General features: G+C 45.9%; 2 protein-coding genes across 3 annotated transcripts in view; one reads left to right on the plus strand and one right to left on the minus strand.

Annotated features, from left to right (window-relative positions):
* The window catches only part of NARS2 (asparaginyl-tRNA synthetase 2, mitochondrial), a 52979-nt gene extending 40727 nt beyond the window's left edge, over positions 1–12252 (minus strand). Inside the window, exons 1-6 of one of the 2 annotated variants that reach the window (XM_050901743.1) lie at positions 12121–12252; positions 8882–8991; positions 7904–8024; positions 7067–7207; positions 3400–3489; positions 520–531 (exon numbers count right to left, since the gene is read on the minus strand). In XM_050901743.1, coding sequence (XP_050757700.1) covers positions 520–531; positions 3400–3489; positions 7067–7207; positions 7904–8024; positions 8882–8991; positions 12121–12252 — 606 coding nt within the window. The remainder of the gene's footprint in view (positions 1–519; positions 532–3399; positions 3490–7066; positions 7208–7903; positions 8025–8881; positions 8992–12120) is intronic. The other variant, XM_050901734.1, reaches the window with a different exon arrangement.
* Positions 12253–18700: 6448 nt separating this feature from the next.
* LOC127027075 (rano class II histocompatibility antigen, D-1 beta chain-like) lies at positions 18701–20274 on the plus strand. The gene is given in 4 exon segments (XM_050912465.1): positions 18701–18746; positions 18833–19096; positions 19717–19998; positions 20144–20274. Coding segments are annotated over 4 exon segments (723 nt in total).
* The last annotated feature ends 1330 nt before the right edge of the window (positions 20275–21604 follow it).

The raw sequence follows: 21604 nt of genomic DNA on the forward strand, positions 1-21604 counted from the left end.
TACAGACAGAGTGGGAGGCTACTGAAAATAGCAGGGAACAGACATGCAGCCGGGTCACAAAGACAAAAGGCAGGCAGATTTCCTAGGAAGCAGCCCCAGAAGGGGACTGGGTAAAGTTTCTTGCAACATACAAAGCTGCTAAGAATTTTAGACTTCAGAAGAAAAAAAAGAAAAAAGTGAGGAAAGGATCTGCCCTGAGGTGCTAAGACTGCTGGTACAGAGGAATTATTCTCAGATTAAATTAAAATAAAAAGGGCCGTCTCACCCTACTGATCCGCGTTCCCCTTATCTCAAGAACTACCTTGTCCTATTTTGCATTCTACTAAAACCCAGCTTTCAATATTCAAAGCTCTTTTGGTGTTTTCAGTAAATTTACTTTAAAAAAGGCAGCACAAGCAAGATGCTTCCCCCCCTCCAGGGTTCCACCAAAGGCAGACACCATCAAAGGTGCAGAAATCCACAGGCTGGTGTTCCTGATGTTCTCCATGTGGGTTAGGGTCTGCCTGGCTCTTTTCGCACTTCTGGCAGTTTCTCCTCAAACCTACCTTTTTCAGGTGTAGAAAGTCTCAACTGCAAAAGATTTCTCTGGAGTTCTTACCATCTTGTGATTTATTTATTTTTTAAAATTGTCCCTGCTTACTGCCCTCTTTTCACTGTTACGTTACTTCATTTTAAAAATATTTAGCTGAACTGATTTGCCCAGCAGAGGGGGAAGGGATGCTCCCCCATCCCAAGTCCTAGTATGAGAACAGCCCAGCCAAAGCTATGTACAGACTAATCAGTACACCCAAAACCAAACAAAGATAATGAGCAAGCTGAACGTATAAACACACACAAATCCTACAGGATTAAGAGGTCTAGGAATCAAAGATCATATGCCTTCAAAAAGCCTTTTCCTTCTAACTCAAGATACCTTTTTCCTCATCTCTTCAAGTCTCATGTAAAAAACAGATTCCTGCTCTCTTCACTTTCCACCATTTCCAAAGAATGCACAGGCCTGAGCAGCCATCAGACATTAGTCAGAGGATTAAAATTGTGCCAGTCAGAAGACAGTTATTAAAAGGCAATGGTTCACAGTGAGTGCAAAAGCAGCCTCTACTTGGGTCCTAAAGGCTACTCAACCAAAGTTTTCAACTTATTCCACCCACAGCAGGACAGCTAAACTGGTGAGATTATCAGTTTTATACACTGCCCAAGGGAGGAAAAAAAAAAAAAAAAAAAAGAAAAAAGGCAGAAAAAACAACCTGTAAGCAGTAGGTGTATTGTAACTACTACAAATTCAGGAGCAATAGGACACCAATTTATGTTCTGGTTGCAACCGGAGGATAGCTCTTAAAACTTTAAGTACAGGATTTAAATGTTTTTTAAATTGAAGAATCTAATTTGCAGGTTGCTTTCACCGATTCCCATCACCATAGTTCTTGGCTACTGCTCAAATATAAGAGGAAGAGGAATTTATTTGCTCCCTTGGCCTGTGCAAGCAGTGAATTAAGGGCTAGTTTAAAAAGTGACTGAATACAGCAGACGGGGAATGTCTTGATGGTTGGTTTGATTAAAAGCATATAGAGATTTTGGGCTTTGCTGCCAATACCACATCCTTATTTTTAGGTCTGACACCCTTGGGTCATCCTTATTTTTATGTCTGACACCCTTCTGTCACCCATATTTTCATGTCTGACAGCCTTACATCCATGGCCCAAGGCAGGCTTAATCTTCCCCAGATTTCCACTGTCAAGAAACAGTGTCACTGCTCTGGAGTGAAGTGGTCACAGCAGGGTAGCAAGCGGTCTTGGATCTCTGCTAGCCAAGACCAATTCTGAACAGAGCTTTGCAGAAACAAAATCAAGTCCTAAATTAGGCCAGATAATGAAGCGGTACTCAAAGAAGGAACAGGAAATCCAGGAGAACTTCCCACTTCCCAGCAGCAAGTGGGTTTCCGAAGCCCTTTGTGGCACAGGCCATTTAATGGGATCCCACTGGGCACTTACTCCACACCGTTCAAGCACAGCTGTCACCACATTTCTCCAAGACAGGTATTATTTACACCTAAGCAATCACACTGGAGAGAGAGCAAGAGATTTGCCTTGAACTATGCATTTAGTTAAGATCCAGTTTATACAAGTTTCGGACTCACAATTTAACACCTCAATCAACACTTGCATCAGTGCTTCTGTTACTACCAGCCACCTACGCTGTAGTCCTGCATCCTCTACAGCTTTCAAGTGGATACAATTTGTACCAAAGACGTAATGCACCGTACAGCTGCAAACTGTATAATGTTCTCATCATTAAGTGTCACTTGTTTTCACATCTTAATTTGCATGCAACAGCCTGGAACGAACCTTTGGTAGCATTAAGGGATCTCAATTAAACAGGAACAATTTAGTTTAGCTAATCAACTCTATTGTCCTAGCAAGCAAAAAGCTGAGCCACATGTACTGGTCTGGAAGGGAATCACCAGTAGCACAGGTTAGACCTTGAGATCCTGAAGAACCAGTACACGGAGGCTTTCTGTCATCAGGCTGTGCAGAGAGTGGAAGACGCGATCCCACAGCAAGCAACTGCTACCTCAACAATTTTTCTTTTCCTTAGAGATGATTCACCAGCAAGGCTGGAGCCAATAAGCATAAGTGGCAATGGATGTAATTGTTTGAGACAGAGGAGTTCATTTCAAATATAGAAGTATAAAAGGCAGATGGAATTTCTTATGATTCATGGATGTAGGGGTTAGGAATCAAGAGAAATCTGTGGGGAAGATCTTAGTGGTTATAGCTGTATTTAAGTTTCATAGGAGATTTTGACCCAAGACGTGAAGTACTTCATATAATGATAGATTGTGGCAGTATTTGGTGGATGGATGGGGAGACTTGGCAATATTGGGGGAGAATTCTGACATACAACAGGAGTAGCTTGTAGGGAGGAATATACACACAGGTGAAAAGGAGTTTTAGGTATTGCTGACTTTCCTTTAAGGAGTTATCTCATGGTGAATTACTTTCTTCATTTCAAAGCTAAGAAATATTTGCGTGTGGTAGGCTGTCCTGAATGTCCCATCCCTTCTCTTGGGCTCTTATGATCACATCTTTCTGGTAACTAAGATGTTCCACCTCCCTCTGTTGTTCTTTGTAAACTTTTCCACAGCACCAGGGATAGAAAAACCTCATCAGTACAAAAGGTGCTGATTAATGCACAAAACAGCAATTTAAAAAAAAAAAAAAAAAAGTAATGCATCTGTTTAACTCTGTCTAAATTACTAGTTGAAGCAAAGGACTGCTATATTAAAAAAATAATCACAGAAGTACATAAAGGAAAGGTTTTGTAAAGACAAACATTTCCTCTAACCTTCAATGACTCCAGAATTGCTCTGCAAGCAAAAAATCAAAACAAACTTTACGCAACCCAACTTACCTCAATTTGAAAGAGTTCCCCAGCACCTTCACAGTCATTTGATGTAATTATGGGGGTATGAATATGTACATAGCCATTATCCTGGAACAGACAGAACACTAAAGTTAACTAGCTAAAGATATCAAACGTCAACTTCAAGGATGACATCAACCAGCACACATCTTAACTCAGCTATTAGCCCCCAACCAGGACAGCATATGTACTCTTCTAAGCAACTTCTGCCTTACATGGACAAAGACAGAGGACTAACTAAATGCTAGCATGATTTACAAATCAATGTTTATTACTTGCGCTTCTTCCTCCACGTTTCATAAAGAAATGAGATTTATGCCATCACTATGGGTTTTTGCAACTGCCCATCTCCACACATTTCCCCTTTCTTACCTCCTCCAGTATTTTTATATTTTTGGGCAGTTTCAATCAAATTCACCCCTATGGCCTCAACACTTCAGTTTCTTCCAGCTTTTTGGAAGAAGGACACTCTCTTAGTGTTCTCCACAAAGAGAAATGATCAAGTGTGTCAGACGACAGAAATCACACACTGCATGGGAGGCACCTTAAAAACACCCAACCACCATGAAAATGTCAGTCCCACCTCGCATCTTCTGAGATATCGAAGTCAAACTGATTTTAAGAGACAGGGTATACCCTGGCTTGGTCATGTTCTAGGTACCTGGAGAATTACCCATTCATGTAATAGTTCATAGGTCCAGCAGCGGCCTCCAAAACTAGGAAGGCTGTATGAAGAAAGAGCCCCTACTCTCTGGGTTTCTCTGCAGTGCAGCCGTAGGCTTCTAAACCAGCTGCAACCCAATTTTCAGTGGATGGGTACATCAAGCAGACCTCAGGCAATCACACACAGCATGTTCGAGGCAAAACCAGGAACAGAACTCTACTAACCGTCACCTTCCTTAGTCTCACTACAGAGATCACTGGTGCAGCACAGAGATCATACCTGTGCATGTCAAGGCAAATAAGAACCTGGAACTAGCTGATCTCAGCTGTGAACAAAGGATTTGTTTTCTCTTGCATCACTGTAGCGCCTAGCACAAAGGGAACCCCTTTAAAATCAGGGTTTGCCAGCATTACCATGATACAGGCAATGACGTAGCATAACCCATTGTCTATTTACACAAAACACTAATTAAAAAAAAGATAAAAAAGCAAATGTTTCTAAAAGCCTACTTGCACAGCTTTTACCAGAATAATACAAATCGACCACTCACATGACAGGTCCTGGTCCTTATCACCAGCTAGTTAAAAGGCTAGGAAGACAGGAGTATTTACTGTCCATCCTGAGAATCAAACTAAAATTAATTTGGACCAAAGAGTTCGTACGGACATGCAATGCATTTTGTGGAAGTACCATAACACGACCAAGAGGGAGCAAGCTCTAGGCTACCTTGGTTACAGGTGCAAAGACCTTGGCTTGCCGAGTGCCTGGCAGGAGCTCCTCACTGAGATCCAGCTACTACACAGAAAGAAGTTTTAGCGCCAGAACTACTTGCTTTGCCTGGGGAGGATAGTTTCAGCCTACCAATACAAAACACAGGTCTCTGCCACAATCCCATGCATACTCCAGAGACCTGCTGCTCATGTGGCCTCCCAATCCTACATGAGATTTTGGAAAATTGCCTAAATTCCTCATACAGTGGTAGCAGTTGCTGTAAAGAAGCACATTTCACACAAAAGACCCTGTACATGTTTTGGAAAGGAATGTGAACTGCACGGGTCTGAAAGATGAAAATCCCATAAAAACCTCTTGGATAGTTGCCCTTATAAAAGCTCCTAAAATACTTCAAGTCACATTACTGGTTCTGACAAACCTGGAAGTTAGTTAATGTGCAAAGTGGAAGTTGCCATTCACATTGCAACTATTTTACTGTGCCTAGGAACAATGTTCCTATCTCACTTGGACCACAATACTCAGGAGAAGATTTAAAGATGACATTTTAGCCTTCAACATCCAAACCAAAGGCATTTGGCATTAGTCATTCACTGCTGGAAACGAATAGGCTAAAAAAAAAGTTTTTAAAGTTACAGAGAGTCTAGATAATTTCGAGTGTGTATTCAAAAAACCCACTTATTTTCTTTCACCATTAAGCTCTTCACAGCTTTGCACAGTGAAAACACTCCAATTATACTTTCTAGTTATGGTGTGTTCTGACATTGTCAAGTCGGAAATTGCGACATTCTTGGGATGATGTAGGTAGCAATTTAAAAAGGCTGCTTTCCTTCCATCAGAAACGGAGCAAACCACAGACGTTCCTGGTGCTAGGAGAGTCGTGACATAAGCATTCACAAATATCAGGTCTGGGACCAAATCTTCCTTATCCCTTTAAAAATAACTCTAGTGTAGCTGCTGCTAGATTAACGATACCTTATATTTCTTAATACTGCTCAGCTCTTGAGAATTTTAAACAAGAGGGTATGTCAGAGTCTGAGCGGGAGTTAATTTGGAGAAGTAAAGCCTTTGTCAGAATAAGATGCTTTTTTGTATCTCGGCTGGCTTCCTTGGCCACGTTTGAAATCACAAATTGTTGTAGGCAATGCCATCTAGTGGCTGGACACCGGCAAAGACTGATTCCCAACAGAGCTGGGTTCTGTCCCATGAGCTGGCACAATGCTGACACCGACAGCAACTTTACCTGACACAATATTTCTATTAGGCTCTTAAAAAAAAAAAAAATCTTCTAAATACTGTGCAATTCCATACAGATAACCCCTAGACCAAGCAAGCCTTCTTTGCCACTGCAGGTGACAAATACCAGCATACTTGGGACCAGAAATTCAATCTCAACAATTCTGACCTGTTCTTTGGGCCATACTAATTACTATATAAGAATTTTGTAATCAGAACGCTCTGAATGTGACTCTACTCAAACTAAAGCCAGTTTATCTAAACTAAAACATGTTTATTTCAATGAACAGCTTTAAAAGAAAGGGGTCAGGTGCGCTAGAGGACTTGCTACCTTTCTTTATCCACTCACGCAAAGAATTGCATAGTCTTTATATGGCATCTGGCATCAGAGTTAATTCACTTCCCCCACCACCTGCACAAAGCCTGTACCATGCCCACAGCTTAAGAGTGACACATTCATAAAACTGGGTGGTTTTATGGGTGCCTCCCACCCATCAGTTTGAAATGCATCAAAACAGGAGTCTCCTATCTCAGCTAACAGCATCCACACAGACTTGTAACACAGTAATAGAAAGGTAAGAACTGAGAAGAATAACCTGAAGCTCTGAGTCAGTTTGTCGGTTGCCTTCCTGCATCACAGATTTTTCTGTGTGGGAGAAGGCTTCTGTCCAAGGACCGTAAGGTCACTGCTGAGGATAGGTTAAACAACTCCATATTATGTTGTGTTCCACAGACCACACACACTCGCAGGCAATTATATTGCAACTTACTGAAAAGGATCAAATAACTAACGGGAAATGGGTGGAAGGATGCTAACAAGACCACAGATGCGCTAACCTGATCATAAGCAACAGTCTGGCCAAGGCCTCAGCCAGGCCCAGCTCTGGAAAGAAAACCACCGTGTCCGAAATCCATACCCTGCAGTCAAGACGTCACGCTCCCTCCCTCCTAACGTGATCCCGTGAAGCCAAACCGGGGGAGCATTTTACATATAAGGCTTGGTACAGAAGGGACTACCTGGAAGAATGAGTGGATGGCTGCAGTGGCTTCACTGCGGATTCTCAAGAGGGAGCCGAGTGTGTTGTTTCTGCATCGCAGGTGAGGGAACTGTCGGACATACTCCAGCGGGTGCCTCTCCTTCATTTTCAGGGGGAACGACTGAAAACAACAAGGAAAGAAAAATAAGAGGATGAGAACTTGGAGTCAATGTAGTTTTATCGCTATTCATGGAATACCATCTCTGCCTACTAAAACTCAATTGTCATTACAGAGCAGAGAAGAAGTAGACGCTTTTGCCTATCTTTTCTAGTTATTTTGTGGATTTTATAATGCTTACGGCAGAGCAAGAGCCATGAACACAAGAGAAGGTAGTAGCGCTCTGAAACGCTCCACCTTTTGGATGCTGAGCCTCCTTGAAAGCCAGCTGTTCATCTCACTGCTGCAACAGCGAGCCGGTTCCAAAGGTGCCTGTGGCAGATACGGTTCTTCTACCTGCACAATCTGGAGTGTTTTGCCAGTCCCACTGCTTCTCCAATTCGTATCCCAGCCAGACTTACCAGGTAAACCACCTGGCACAGGTAAGTGCTTCAGGGTGGGACAAATGTACACTCTTAGCTGCCAGTATGTGTGCCAGTTTCCACGTACAAACAGCTCTGCCCCAGAAGACAGCTTTCATGGTGATCCCACGTTTCTCCTTTGACGTACCCTATAGACACCGCTGACAAATCAAAGCCTGCAGGACCACTCAGACTTAAAGAATATACAGTTTGAAGCATGCTTTGCTGGATACTTGGACCTTTTGAAATTCATTTTCAAAGCAGTCCTACCAGTTGGACTCCTGCTCCAGTGACATACCCAAGTATCACAAGGTCCCACCACACGGATCGTTTCGGCTTTCAGCTCCATGTTTTGCATCCTATGAGGACTTTTGACCAGTTTCCCTTGCACTTCCACCGCGCTCCCAAAAGTCAGGTCTCTAAGAAACGAAGAAAAAACGACAGCTTAACTAGGCGCTGATACAAAATGAACTACATTCACAAGAGAGATTCCTGTTAATTTAGCTGGCCCACTTGAGATCACAAGAGATACTGTAGCCATAGGGCTTAATTGATGAAAAATTATTAAATACGTAGGTAGGAATGTGAATCGATTCGCAAAGCTACAGAAGAATTTAGGACAAGGTAGGAACGTTGGACAAGTGAGGGGAAAAGAGACAGGCTTTTATTAGAAGGGGCTCTTGGTGGGGACAGACCAGGCTTATAGAAAAAAAAAATTTAAAAAAAAATTAAAAAAATCTAGTTACACGCAGAATGTTCCTGGATCATCCTGAAACTCCCAACCCTAGCCCAAAGAACAACTGAGAGTAACAAACAACATGAAGCTGTAAAACAAGTGCATTATTTTACTATAATAGAACAAGCATGCCTAGGGGGTATGCCTACCGAGCCAGCGCTGAAGTTGTTATAGGAAGAGCAACAGCGCTTTCCAAAACCTAAGGGACAATTATCCCCGGCTACGTTTTGTGATTTCCAAGCAAGTCCAACAGTGGTCCAGAATGTCCACACTGCTACAGCTACTAAGAAGATTAGGTCCAAATTAATCTCACAGGACAAGCAACTGAACCGCAAGGCCTCAGCTAAGTGGAGACAGAGTAGCTGGACACTATCCATCCTAAAAACACATCCAGAGACCCCAGACTGCAGTAGTGCCTTTCCTGTGGTCAGGTGCCAGCTCCTGGTGAGCCACTGGCACAGGAAAGGAGGCCTGAGCAGACCCCTCCAAGCACTGGTCAACACAGACCAGTATTTCTCCAGGTATCTCAAACTGACCAACCTATTTTCCAGGCTGGGATCAGCAACCACCTGGAGGTTTTCCAGAGAACTCCCATCGTTTATATGCAGGAACAAAACTTCCTTCTGGGATCGGACAGAGCGGACCCAGCCCTAGAGGTAAAAGAAAAAGAAATCTGTTATTTCTTGGCATGGACTCTGCGTAGTCATGCTCTTCTTCCAGCTGAGCTGGACATGCTACTTCAGGCCTATTTCAACTTCTCATTGAAATCAAAGGAAATATTTCTTTAGGGGCAGCAAAAATAAAAAATTATTAAAAAAAAGTCAGTGTCAGTTTTTCTACTGACTTCAAAGCAAAGAGAAACAAATCCTTAGGCAGGGACATCAACTCTCCTCCTGAGTACAGCAGGGACAACTAAGATCTACCTACATCTCTGGGGAGGTGAGAATACAGAAAGCAGCAAAGCACTCCGACGATGAAAAGCATTTTAGCAAAGTACATATTCTTATTAGTGATGTCCCTTCAAAACGCTTCTTACTGAAACAGGAGAGACCAGTAACACACAGTTCTTTATGATAACACACTCAAGACTGTTTTGATGATTTTTAATACCAATTTTTGTTGCTGTATCACCTGTAGGAAGGTTCTAACTGAAATTCGTTCACTAGTTGTTTACATGCCCTAAGCTACTGGACTGCTAAAACAATGATGCTGCAGCCAATAGATTCAAGTGAAAAATTACATATTGATGCAAAACAAAAATAAAAATTAATACCTTGGATGTTTCTCCTTACACCTCAAAATCAAGACTGCTACACTGTCCCCACAGAAAAAAAAGTATTAAGAAAAAAATCTAGAAGCAGTCTTGTCCAGTTTGACTAAAAGAATTAAAACAGTAACACAGCAGTTCTTTGTAACAGCAAAACAGCAGAACTGACCATGTACATGTCAGGCTAATGTTTTAATTTGAGTTTTTCCATGAGAAATAACATTTCCCTTAAAAAGAAATTAAAGTTTAAGCCAGTACCAAGGCACCAAGCAAAAATAATAGCATCCAAAATACAGCTCCCTTAGTTGGTCCCCAGCTCACAAGAGTTGAGACAAAGCTGCCCTTAAAAGCAAAACCATCCGCTGGGGAGCTTTCAGCTCATCTTATAATAATACTGTAGAGAACAACCGAAAACAGTGCTGATTAAACAACCAAACTGCCTCTTTTCCAATCAGTTTTGTCTTTTGCTTAATTGTAAGTGCCCCAGTAGTTCCAATGACTTCAAACTGCGCAAGTGCTTTAGGGATTTTATACCAGATAAACCAATGCGAATCCATCTACTTCTGTTGTCTAGACTGAACAAACATCAAGAATTAAACAGTACCAAAAGTAAAGCATTCTTAAAACTACAACATGACTACTAACACAGACAAGGCATTAGACAGGCTTGTATAACAGGGAGAGGACAACTACATACAAGAACTATGGAAGAATTTAAAGCCATGAACCTAAGGATTAATGAAACTTCAGCTTTTGCTCCAGCCTCACAATTTCAGACAGGCATTTACCTAAACAACCTCTGCAGGGTGTTCCACACAAGGCAAGAACTAATGGAAGAAATAAGAGTCTAAAACTAAAGTCTGATCATTTGGGCATCCTCATATTCTTACAGCTAAAGCAACAGGTGTTTAAAACGCATTTCATACAATAACACACCTGAAGGTGTTGTGCTTATCCTCTGTATTCCAGTAAATCCCCAGAACAAGTCATATATGTTATAGTTGATGCATGATGTTTAATGTATAATGGTAGATGTTTTTCTTAGTAGCTTTCCTCGTAAGCACTCCTTAACAAAACACATAAAATCCCTGAACAAAGAAACATTCTCAAGAACTTTTTTCCCACCTCATCAGGCTGTTCTGGGATCTGTTAAATAAGAAGATGAGTCTTGCATTCTGCAATAGGAAATAAGAGCATACCCACAGGCTTGTATTGGAGCAGCAGAAGCTGTGGCAGCAATGTTGTGACCACTTCACACCTAACCAGAAGAAATGTGTAGGGACAATCCCGACTCAGACCAGACTACACATTCAAATAACCTGGCCATAATGAGGTTGGGTTTAAGCCGGACCAGTTCCCCAACTCAGCTTAATACAGAAAAACATTTTTGCCAGCACAGAGGAAGAGCAACAAAGCAGCAAGGACCTGGGGTGAAAAAAAGGCAGTATTGCCAATTTTAGCATCAGTTTATTCCAGCTTGCATTATTCATAAAACTACAGCTGAAAAGCACGTATACCAGATGAGCTGCTTCCTACCCTATTAGGCCTCATCTATGTGCGTGCAGGAATACCAGCGTGCTACAAACTGGTTTTTGGGTCAGTAGAATCATAGCATTGTTTGGGTTGGAAGGGACCTTCAAAGATCATCTAGTCCGACCACCCTGCTGTGGGCAGGAACATCTTTCACTAGATCAGGTTGCTCAGAGCCCCATCCAACCTGACCTTGAACACTTCCAGGGACGCGGCATCCGCAACTTCTCTGGGAAACTTGTTCCAGTGTCTCACTACCCTCATTGTAAAGAACTTCTTCCTTATAAATCTAAATCTACCCTCTTTCAGTTTAGTTTAAAACTGTTAGCAAGTACCCTAGTCCTTTACAGATTCATCCAGAAATACCGACAACTGCACAGTTCTAGCCAAGGGCCTTGCACTAAAACAGGGACCATGCATCTGCAACCACTGCTCTGTCAGTCAGGAACACCAGAAAACAGGGGGACACACCTGTGCTGAGGAAAGGGAAAGAGCTCCATTGCTAAAAAGTCCATTTATCTCAGTCTGCCTTGGTTCACAATAGGAGCTGGACATCAATGAAACTGTTATCGTTGGCTCTACCTGACACTGCTATAAACCTAGATGTGGAACAAGACCTAAAGCAAAGCTTTAAAAACATCAGCACAGAAACAACGGCTCACTCTCCCAAAACAAAACTGTAAAGAGCATGTTTCAGTATAACCCATCACAGTAACAGCCTTTCCCTGCTCGTGCCAAGTAACTTCAAAGCTTCGCACCTGATCTAACAACGGCAAGCTGAACAAACACAGCGAGAGCTAGCTCTAGAGACTGTAAAGGAGATCTGTAAGTCGAGTAAAACACGCTGCAGAGGTTCTAGCTTTCCCCCCTGAAGCACAGGCAGTGAAACTGGCGTGGGCCACACCACTCCAGGTCCTCTCCCTCCCGTTAAGGCTCTGGGTCGGGTCATTACCAGGCACACCCCGACCTCCCGCCCACACACCTGCACTTTAACCTCGCTGGCCGGCTCCCGGGCCTCCAGCGCCTCGCGGACCCGCAGCCGCACCGCCCGCTGCGCCCGAGGCAGGGAGGCACAGCGGCGGAAGGCCTGCCACCCGCCCCGGGCCCCCAGCATGACGGAGGCCTAGCGGGCCTGCTCTCTCCGGCGGCCCGGCCTCATCCCGCCCCGACCGCCCGCCCGCTCCGCTCCACTCCACTCCCGGCCCGCTCCCACACGGCTCCCGTGAGGCGACGCGCCTCCCGCCACCTCACGTGACCGCCTCATCCAATGGCCGCTGGGGGCTGCCCCAGCGAGCCAATCGGAACGGAAGAACCGCCCAGCCAGAAGGGGCCGCCTTTTCCGCCGCCTGGGCGCAAGGGCCTCTGGGAAATGTAGTTCGTGGCGCGGGGTGTGGAGGGCGGCGGCGGCGTGGTGGGGTTATGGCGCCAAGCGGGGCACGGGGGGACGGGATCCCCACGGCGGGGGGACGGGATCCCCACGGCGGGGGTGAGGGATCCTGCTGCTTTCTGGGACCTTGGCAGCACTGTTGCTGCCTCCTCTGTCTCAGGAGCCCCAGCTGGGCTCCCACTGCCTCCATTGCACAAGGGGGACTGGGGACAGGCCAGGCTGAAGCCTCTGGGGAAAAAACCAGTGCCGGCTGGGCTCTCAGCCAGGCTGAGCTGCAGCCCTGCTCCTCACCTGGCCCTGGGAGCGCTTGTGGGAGCAGGCTGAAGGGAGAGGCTGCCCTCCTCAGTGGCAGCATGGTCTGGGGATGGCGTGCTGTGGATTTCAGGGACCATCTGCCACTCTCCTGTCCTCCTGGGTCCCTCTCTGGGGGGATAAGCCCCATGTCAGCCCGTGCTTTTCCTAATCAGGGACACAGGACTCGGTTCTGCTCTGCAAGCCTTGCTGGGGGACAAGACCTTTCTCTTGTCCCTTTTTCAGCCTCATGACCCTCTGCCTCTTCCAGCTCCTCTGAGTGGCAGATGAGAAGCAGCCATCAAGAAGGCAAGTGTCTCCAGCCCTGCAGAGAAGGACTTGGGGATACTGGTAGGCAAAAAATTGGACATGAGCCGGCAATGTGCGCTTGCAGCCCAGAAAGCCAACCGTACCCTGGGCTGCATCAAAAGAAGCGTGACCAGCAGGTCAAGGAAGGTGATTCTCCCCCTCTACTCTGCTCTCGTGAGACCCCACGTGGAGTACTGTGTCCAGCTCTGGGGTCCCCAGCACAGGAAAGACATGGACCTGTTGGAGCGGGTCCAGAGGAGGGTCACAAAAATAGTCAGAGGGCTGGAACACCTCTGCTATGAGGAAAGGCTGAGAGAGTTGGGGTTGTTCAGCCTGGAGAAGAGAAGGCTCTAGGGGCACCTTATTGCGGCCTTTTAATACTTAAAGGGGACTTATAAGAAACATGGAGAGAGACTTTTTACTAAGGCCTGTAGTGACAGGGTAAAGGACAACGGTTTTAAACTGTAAGAGTGTGGATTTAGATTGAACATAAGGAAGACATTTTACAATGAGGGTGGTGAGACACTGGCACAGGTTGCCCAGAGAAGTTGTGGATGCCCCATCACTGGAAGTGTTCAAGATCAGGTTAGACTGGGCTTTGAGCAAACTGATATAGTGAAAGATGTCCCTGGCCATGGCAGGGGGGTTGGAACTAGATCATCTTTAAATGTCCCTTCCAACCCAAACCATTCTATGATTACATGAAAAAGGGGTAATGTCAGTGCTGCTTCCCCACACAGCCTGGACTTTGCTGCTCTACTCTGCCCTTTGCCTGGTCCATGTGCGTCCCTCTTCTGTGCAGTTATGCTGCAGGAAGGCAGCGGCTGAACATGTCTGCAGTGCTTGTGGTCCGAGGTTGTCTCATTCCTGTGCATTGATCTTTGGAGTACGGTGGTGAAACAAGAGACAGCAGCGCTGTGATGCCCCAAGGCCAGGAGGTGCTGTGAGGCAGCTTTGGTAGTGACACTGCTTGTAGGGAGACAAATCCCTGCCTCACTGCAAAGTCTCAGGTAAGAAAAAAATTGCTGTCCAGAGACCTCATTTAGAAGAAACAAGCTGGGCTCATGGAAAAGAGAAGAGGAACGCTTTGTAGGAAAGCTTTGGTTTCGACTTTCCCCCATGGTGCTTTTTATCTGTGCATGAAAAGCTTCTTGTCCTCAAAGTCCCCATGCTGCTTGCCAGGGCCTTCCTTCACCTCTGCCTTTGCTCCCAGTAAGCCGATGTCCCCACCCGTGGCTCTCAGTCTAGACCTGAGCTCCGAGCTGCCTTGAAAGGCCGTCCTGAGGAATTAGAGCTGCAGAGCAGGGGCACGGGCATAACCGGGTGGATGAGAAAGACATTCAGAGGAAGGACAGGAGACCGCAGGGAGAGGTGCAGGGAGGGTAGGTGAGAACTGGGCTAGAAGTGCATCCTCAGCCAACGAGGACAACTTGTCCAACGTCAGTCCTCCGTGCCGCTGCAAGGAATTGAGTGGACCGCCTGGACACATGCAGGTTACTGCCTCAGTGCTGGATGGAAACACAGGGAGACACATGTCTTGGGGCTACTGAGTGAGCAAAATCAGTTTTGTTTTAATGCCGATCACCATCCCCTCCTGTAAGGGCCAGCATTGAGCTTTGCTGTAGGCTGGTACAGCGTTGTGATGTGGTTTCTTAGAGAATCGCAGCGCAGGAAGGAGCTGGTACTGCTGCAGTGTCAGGCAGAGATACAGGATGTAAACTGGTAGGAAGTTAGGGCTTTATCGTTCAGGGAACTCCTGGCTTAATGTGAGAATTAAGCGAGTGTGTAATGACTGTTGAGTGCACGTTATGTGTTCTCTCTGCCCGGTCACAGATGGTGCATTTATTACTGCTCTCAGCTATATGTTTTTCCTCTCTTGTTCAGCCCATACTGCCTAGAATATTTTTTTCCAGGGTTATTTGACTCATAAAACCCTCTCCAGGCCAGATAAACTATTAATTTAGGGAATAATTAGGGAGTAACACCGTGACAGTGTCTAAATAAACCAGGAAAGGAGTAAGGTCCTTCCCCTCAGACCAGGGCTAGCTGTGGGTCTTTGGAGGGAAGTGGGTAACACAGGAAAGTCTGGCCTCAAATTTCTAGGAGTGGACTTGAACTTTTCCCAGCCAGCTGAATATCCTTCCTTCTAAAGACCAAATGGTGTCACTGGAGAGGGCAGGAATTTGGTTCATCAGTCCCCAAAAGAAAATGATGATGGAGCACTAGCAGAATGCAAAGCTGATGGTCTCTCTGCCCTTGGAGCTCAGCTCTTCATCAGCTGCTGCTCCATACACCCTGATCTGCTCCACAGTCCCTTTTGCCGAGTTCCTCACCTGGGGCCGATGCTGCTGAGACTTACTTACATTGCTGTGAGCCGTTCCAGGCTCCTGGACTGCAGACAGTGTTCGTGTGCTGACGGGCACGGTCGCCAGCAATTTTTTTTACGATAGCAGGGGGACAGACAGGGGTTACTGTGTTCCCAGAGCTCTCCAGCAAACATCGATTTGTTCCCAACAGAGCTAACCATCCTCTTTTCACTGCTGGGTGCTGTCCTCACTGGCCAGCAGTTTGGCAACATGAGTACCGTGAACCATAGCCTCAGTGATGACCCCAGATCTCAGGTTGTTTCAGTAGGTCCATATGGGTCCATGCAGTGCTGGAGCTAACTCATAGCTCTGTTCCCTCTCTGGTACATGAACTGGATGTTTTGAAGCCGTTTCAGGTCTCTGCAAAGACATGGCAGCGTCTGAAGTTATATTTTGTTTCCCTGCAGAGCAGAGCTCTTCTAAAAGCTCTCCAGAGGGCACTGGTGCTGTTTGTGGATCAGATTAGTAATGTAAATCTGGGCTGGGAGGCAGGAAACCGGTTGTCAGGGTGTCTGCAGGGAGGGAGGTTTAAAGGATGGTGAGAAATAATGATTTTCCTGTACTCCCAGCTGGGTGTAGGGGCTGCGGAGAAAGCATGGAGCAGTGGTGGGAAAGGGCTTCCAAACAGGCAGTATCAGTTTTTGGGCAGGAGTGGAGAATCAGCCTTATGCTTGTAGGGCATCACCTGCTTGGCACCATCCATATAGCAATGCCCAGCCTTCACCCGGCAGAAGTGCTCTGAAATGCTTCCTCTGTGGATGTTTCAGCCTGGTGCTTTAGCTCCAGATTGTCTCCACGTGGAGCCTCCTCACCCATGCCCTCTACATCTTTCTGTTCCTTCACTTCATCTTTTCTAGCGGGTGAAGGAAGAAGAGCTGCACACAGTTCTGCTTTTGAAGTGAATCTGTCCTTGTTCCCTTCTGATTCTGAGGCTTTTACCCTCAGGTCCTCCAGATTTGGCCAGGGAGTGGGACTCCTAAGAAAGGCAAGGAGCAGGGTGGGAGTGGTACGAAGCAAGAAATCACATCCTGCCTCCTCCAAGATGACTCTCATCTGTCTGGTGTCTGACATGAACCTGGTTTGTCCACGTAGTTCGGAACTGGAGATGCTATTACAGAAAAACTCTCTCCTCGGGGCTGGGCATGTGGAAATCTTTTCCGTCTCTCCTGCTGAGAGCTCTGAAGATGTATTTCCCAGCAGTGGCATCTCTCTGATTTCGAGGGCTCTGTCAGTGAGGGCTTTTATCAGCAGCAGTGTCCACTGTTCATGGACCTCTGATCTGGTCCGGAGTCCTGAACATTCCCAGAAAGTCCAGCATCCTTTTGACTACATTGCCAGGAGATCAACTTACACCTTCTACTTGAAGCTCGACATAGTACCTTCTGGGAAGATAAAGGACTATGCATGCAGGGCATGAGCATGTCCTCCCAAAAGGAAGAAGAGTAAGACAGATAAATCCTTGTTAACCTATAGATAATTGTCCTGGTTTCGGCTAGGATAGAGTTAATTTTCTTCCTAGTAGCTGGTATAGTGCAGTGTTTTGGATTTAGTAGGAAAATAATGTTGATAACACACTGATGTTTTTAGTTGTAGCTAAGTAGTGTCTCTACTAACTCAAGGATTTTTCAGCTTCTCATGCCCAGCCAGCAAGAAGGCTGGAGGGGCACAAGAAGCTGGGAGGGGACACCGCCAGGACAGCTGACCCAAACTGGCCAAAGGGATATTCCATACCATATGACATCATGCCCAGTATATAAACTGGGGGGAGTTGGCTGGGAGGGGCGGATTGCTGCTCGGGAACTAACTGGGCATCGGTCGGCGAGTGGTGAGCAATTGCATTGTGCATCACTTGCTTTGTATAGTCTAACTCTTTTAGTATTATTATTGTCATTTATTATTATTATTATTATTACCATTATAATTATTTTCCTTCCTTTCTGTCCTATTAAACTGTCTTTATCTCAACCCACGAGTTGGGGTTTTTTTTGATTCTCTCTCCCATCCCACTGGGTGGGGGGAGTGAGCGAGCGGCTGTGTGGTGCTTAGTTGCCGGCTGGGGTTAAACCACGGCAATAATACGCAGTTCTTCAATGTGACAGACTCCCCACAGTTATGAAGTCTTTGCTGTGAAACAAAGAAATACAAATTCTTTACGTTGGAATAAAGACAGATGTGCTTCATTTCAGGTTACCAAGATACAACTGGAAAAAAGGCCAGCACTTTCTAAGCACAGTGTCCCCATTCCTACATCTAAGGCACAGCAGGATGTTGACTATCTTGTGCATCTAAGTTTCAGACTAGGACCTTTAAGGACACCAAAGGGCATCCACTGATACAGTGAGGTAACTTTCCAATGAAATGAGACATAATGTAGCACATGCCTTCCAATAAATAAAGTTGATTTTCCCTAAGCAAACCACTAGTTTAGATATTTCATTCTTTCTGTCTCAATTTCCAGGTTTTTTTTCTGAACCCTTCGCTGAAAACAAAACCAAAGCAGATGCAAATACTGTTTCTTACCACGTCCTTCAAATTTTTCTTTATGTTTCCCAGCAGATGAAGAAAAGGGAAGACCCTGTCCTTCTGTCAGAGGGTAACGCGTGACTTGGCCTGGCTGACTTTAGGTTTCACGACAGGGCCAGCTTCGTGGTGCCACTCTTTGCCCAGGTTGGTGGGTGAGGAAACACAATGCTCAGAGATGCTCTGAGCTTGCTCTGCTGTGGCTAGGCTGTATTCACAGTCCTCTGAGAGCACCCCTGCGTCCCAGGAAGGAGCCAGCCTAAAGATAACACCCCAAGGATGGAGCCCTGGGAGCTGCACAGCAGTATCTGAGCTGCTTTGTTGACTGTTCTGCTCTGACAGCGCTCATTTGTGGTGTCTGCTGATGAAACCCTTATTCTGCCTTCCTCCAGAAAAGATTCTAGTGAAAGGCTGAAATTGAACCCTTTCCTGCCTGGTTACCAGTGATGTTGCCCAATTCTGGTACTGAGTGGATCTGTAGCGAGGGGCTGTCCAGTCCCCTCAGCATATGGGAATTTCCTCAAGTTCCTCCAGTCAGAGCTTTGCTGAGAATTTCCTACTTTGACCTGAGATGTGGTTGTTAGCAGTCTAGCTCTCTCTTCAAACTTTTTATTCCCCCTACCTGAGCAACAATGGCCTCTCTGGGGATTCCTGGGCTCAAAACCTCCTGATTTGTGGCTCTGGCCATGATGATAGGGATGAGGAGCAACACGGCTCTTCATACAGACCCTCCAGGTGAGCAGAGATCCTGGATATTCAGGGACAAGGGAAAGCAGCAGCAAGATGTCCATTCTGACCTTGTCCCATGTGTCTCCACCCAGAGCGTTTCCTTCTGCAGCGAAAACAGGAGTGTCACTACGCGAATGGCCCTCAGCAAGTGAGGTACCCAGACAGGTTCATCTGGGACCGGCAGGAGATCTGTTCCTATGACAGTGAGGTGGGTTTCTACGTGGCCTGCATAGAGCTGGGACGGGCAATCACTGAGTATTGGAACAGGCTGCAGTGGCTTAGCTACCTGTGGGCTTCAAGGGAGAAATACTGCAGCTATAATTGGAGGAAGACTCAGAGTGTGATGGACAGCAGAAGTGAGTCTTTGGAGGGGAGGAGAAGAGGAGAGTGGCATGGGGAAACTTGGCTTCCCCAGCCTAGGACCACATTTACCCCCCTCTGTTACCTCCCTGTTTGGCAGCTACTGGATGTCAGGGGAGCTTAGTGGATGGTGGGAGATAGGTCTGAGTTCAGTGGGGCAGGAGGAGAATGAGTGCCATGGACCGGAGCAGTTAATATCTTTATTATGAGTCTAAGACTGAAGGAAATGACTTGGAGGAGTCCTGCAGAAAAGCATGGGGCAGGACTCCCAAGCCTAACAAATGCAACTCCCCTCCTGCCAATTTCTGGAGCAATGGATCCACCTCAGAGGTGGGAGAAGACATGAACTGCTCCTACTAGATGTTTCTGGTAGAAGCGGAGTTCATCTTCTGTGATGGTCCTTCACTGAGGGAAGAAAGAAAGAGGATTAAAGCTGAGTGTGGCAGGAAGACATGTAATGCGAGGTCATGTTGAAGGTAGTGAGTCTGGACCAAAGGATGCATGGACAAATGGGTTTGGAGGAGAAATCCATATGATGTCCATAGGTCCTGTTGCTAGGATTGATTCCTGAGGAGGATTGGCCAGCACTCTCCATCTCTCTCTCTCTCTTTTTCAGTTAAACGCAGAGTGAAAATTTCTCCCATGCAAACGGAGCTGTGGGGCTATCCCAGCTAGCTGGTTTGTTCTGCAACAAGGTTTTATTCTTCTGAAACGAAGATCAAGTCATTCAAAAATGGGCAGGAGGATATGGACAAAGTTGTGTACGAGGATCTCCTCCTACATGGAGATTAGTCTTTCCAGATCCTGATCACTTTGGAAGTGATGCCTAAGCAAGGGGCTATCTATGCTTGCCAGGTGGAGTATGTCAGCCTGCCAGTGCCCACCACCATGGCCCAGGGTAAGCGACTGGAAGTGGGGAGAGCAGAAAGTCTTGAGGAGGGTCTCCTCCAGCTCTATGGGGACAGCAGGAAACTAGAAAAGATATTTTGGGGGAAAGCAATGTCTAGCCTGGGCCTTTCCTCTCTGGACTGCTCTTCCGACAGAAACATGCTCTGGATCTGCTGTGAGCAAGAAGGTGACTGGAATGCTGGGCTTTGTGCTGGGCTTAGGCTTCGTCGTGGTGGTACTTGTCATCTATCAGAAGAAAAAGGAAGGTGAATTATTCATGAGCTAAGTAGAAAACCATTCTTAATGAGGCTGCAGAGAGAGATGTTTTAAAGCCTGTAAGACTTCACTAGAATTTAGATTTACCATGATAATTTCCTTGGGTTCCCAGCATTCAAGTGGGTTTTATATGGTCTAATCCAATATCCGCAGAAGCCAGTGATAGCTTTTAATTTATTTTAACTGATGTTAGATTGGGCTTTCAGTGATGAGAAGCCATTTTAGAACTATCATCAGCTGCTGAAAGGTCAGCCCAGTCCTCTGAGATACAGTCCTAGGCTATGGTTATGGTTTCTTATGAGTATCAAATTAGCTACTTCATTCCCAAATGTCTCCATATTGCTTTGTTGCAGACGTATTTTGTAGACTCTAGAAGCAAATACATTCATACTTATTTATAGAAGGATTAAATACCTTTCTTTTGAAACTGCGCAGGGGAAAAAAGAGAGAACATTATCTTCCAGAAAGCTGCATTCTTGTTCTCAAAATGTTGGTTTGCTGAGTAATAGCATCTTATCCCAGCTTTTGCTTTCTCCTTTCTAATAATTTAAGATTATTAGAATCACAAACAAGTACTGGCTAAGTGATTGTTGTGTGATATCTTTCATGGTGCAACAAGGAGTATCCCTGAGCTTAATCCCGTACTGTTATTTTTACCTAAGCAAACTCCCTTAAGCAAGCCACACCCAGTGTAGCCCTTTGCTCCCATTAATTCTCAGCCTCTGGGTTTAGGTCACCAGCATCAGGAGGATCTGAATGCTTTGCTCACCATCACAACTAGGGAAGAGAAGGCTTCGTGCTGAAAATGCTGAAACCCCCTTCCTTAGACCCAAACGTCAGTTTTCCAGTGAACTACAATGAGAACAGCATACAGATTTGACCCTATAGGAATCAGTTCTCCAGCCTGCCTAGAGCCTAAGCTTGTTGCACGTGTATTGTTCAAGGCTCCGCATTATCCAAGTCATACATGCTTTGGGTAGGTCTCCAAGGTCACCTCAGAAACTGGATTCCCCTGCCATAAATAAATCCTCTACCAGAACAGCCTCTGGCAGGGCTGCCATGGGCTCTCTGAAGCTCAGCTGACCCCATGGATCTCAGCAGCTCTGTGCGGTGGATTAGCACAGGACCACCGTGCACTTGATGATGACAGGGAGAAGGAGCAGGCTGGTAGCTGCTCCGGGACTTCAGAGCAGAGATGCATCCATGGACTGTTAGGATGAACATGGAAGCCACAGGAAAGTCATTCAGGGGAGCGAACGTGGGAGACTCTGCTAACAGGAGCCTGGAGGAGCTTCTCCTATCCTCAGTCTGGCTGGCATGGTGACTGGCAATGCTCCAAA

Source organism: Gymnogyps californianus, chromosome 1 (genome assembly GCF_018139145.2).
Source record: "Gymnogyps californianus isolate 813 chromosome 1, ASM1813914v2, whole genome shotgun sequence".
Classification (NCBI taxonomy): domain Eukaryota; kingdom Metazoa; phylum Chordata; class Aves; order Accipitriformes; family Cathartidae; genus Gymnogyps; species Gymnogyps californianus.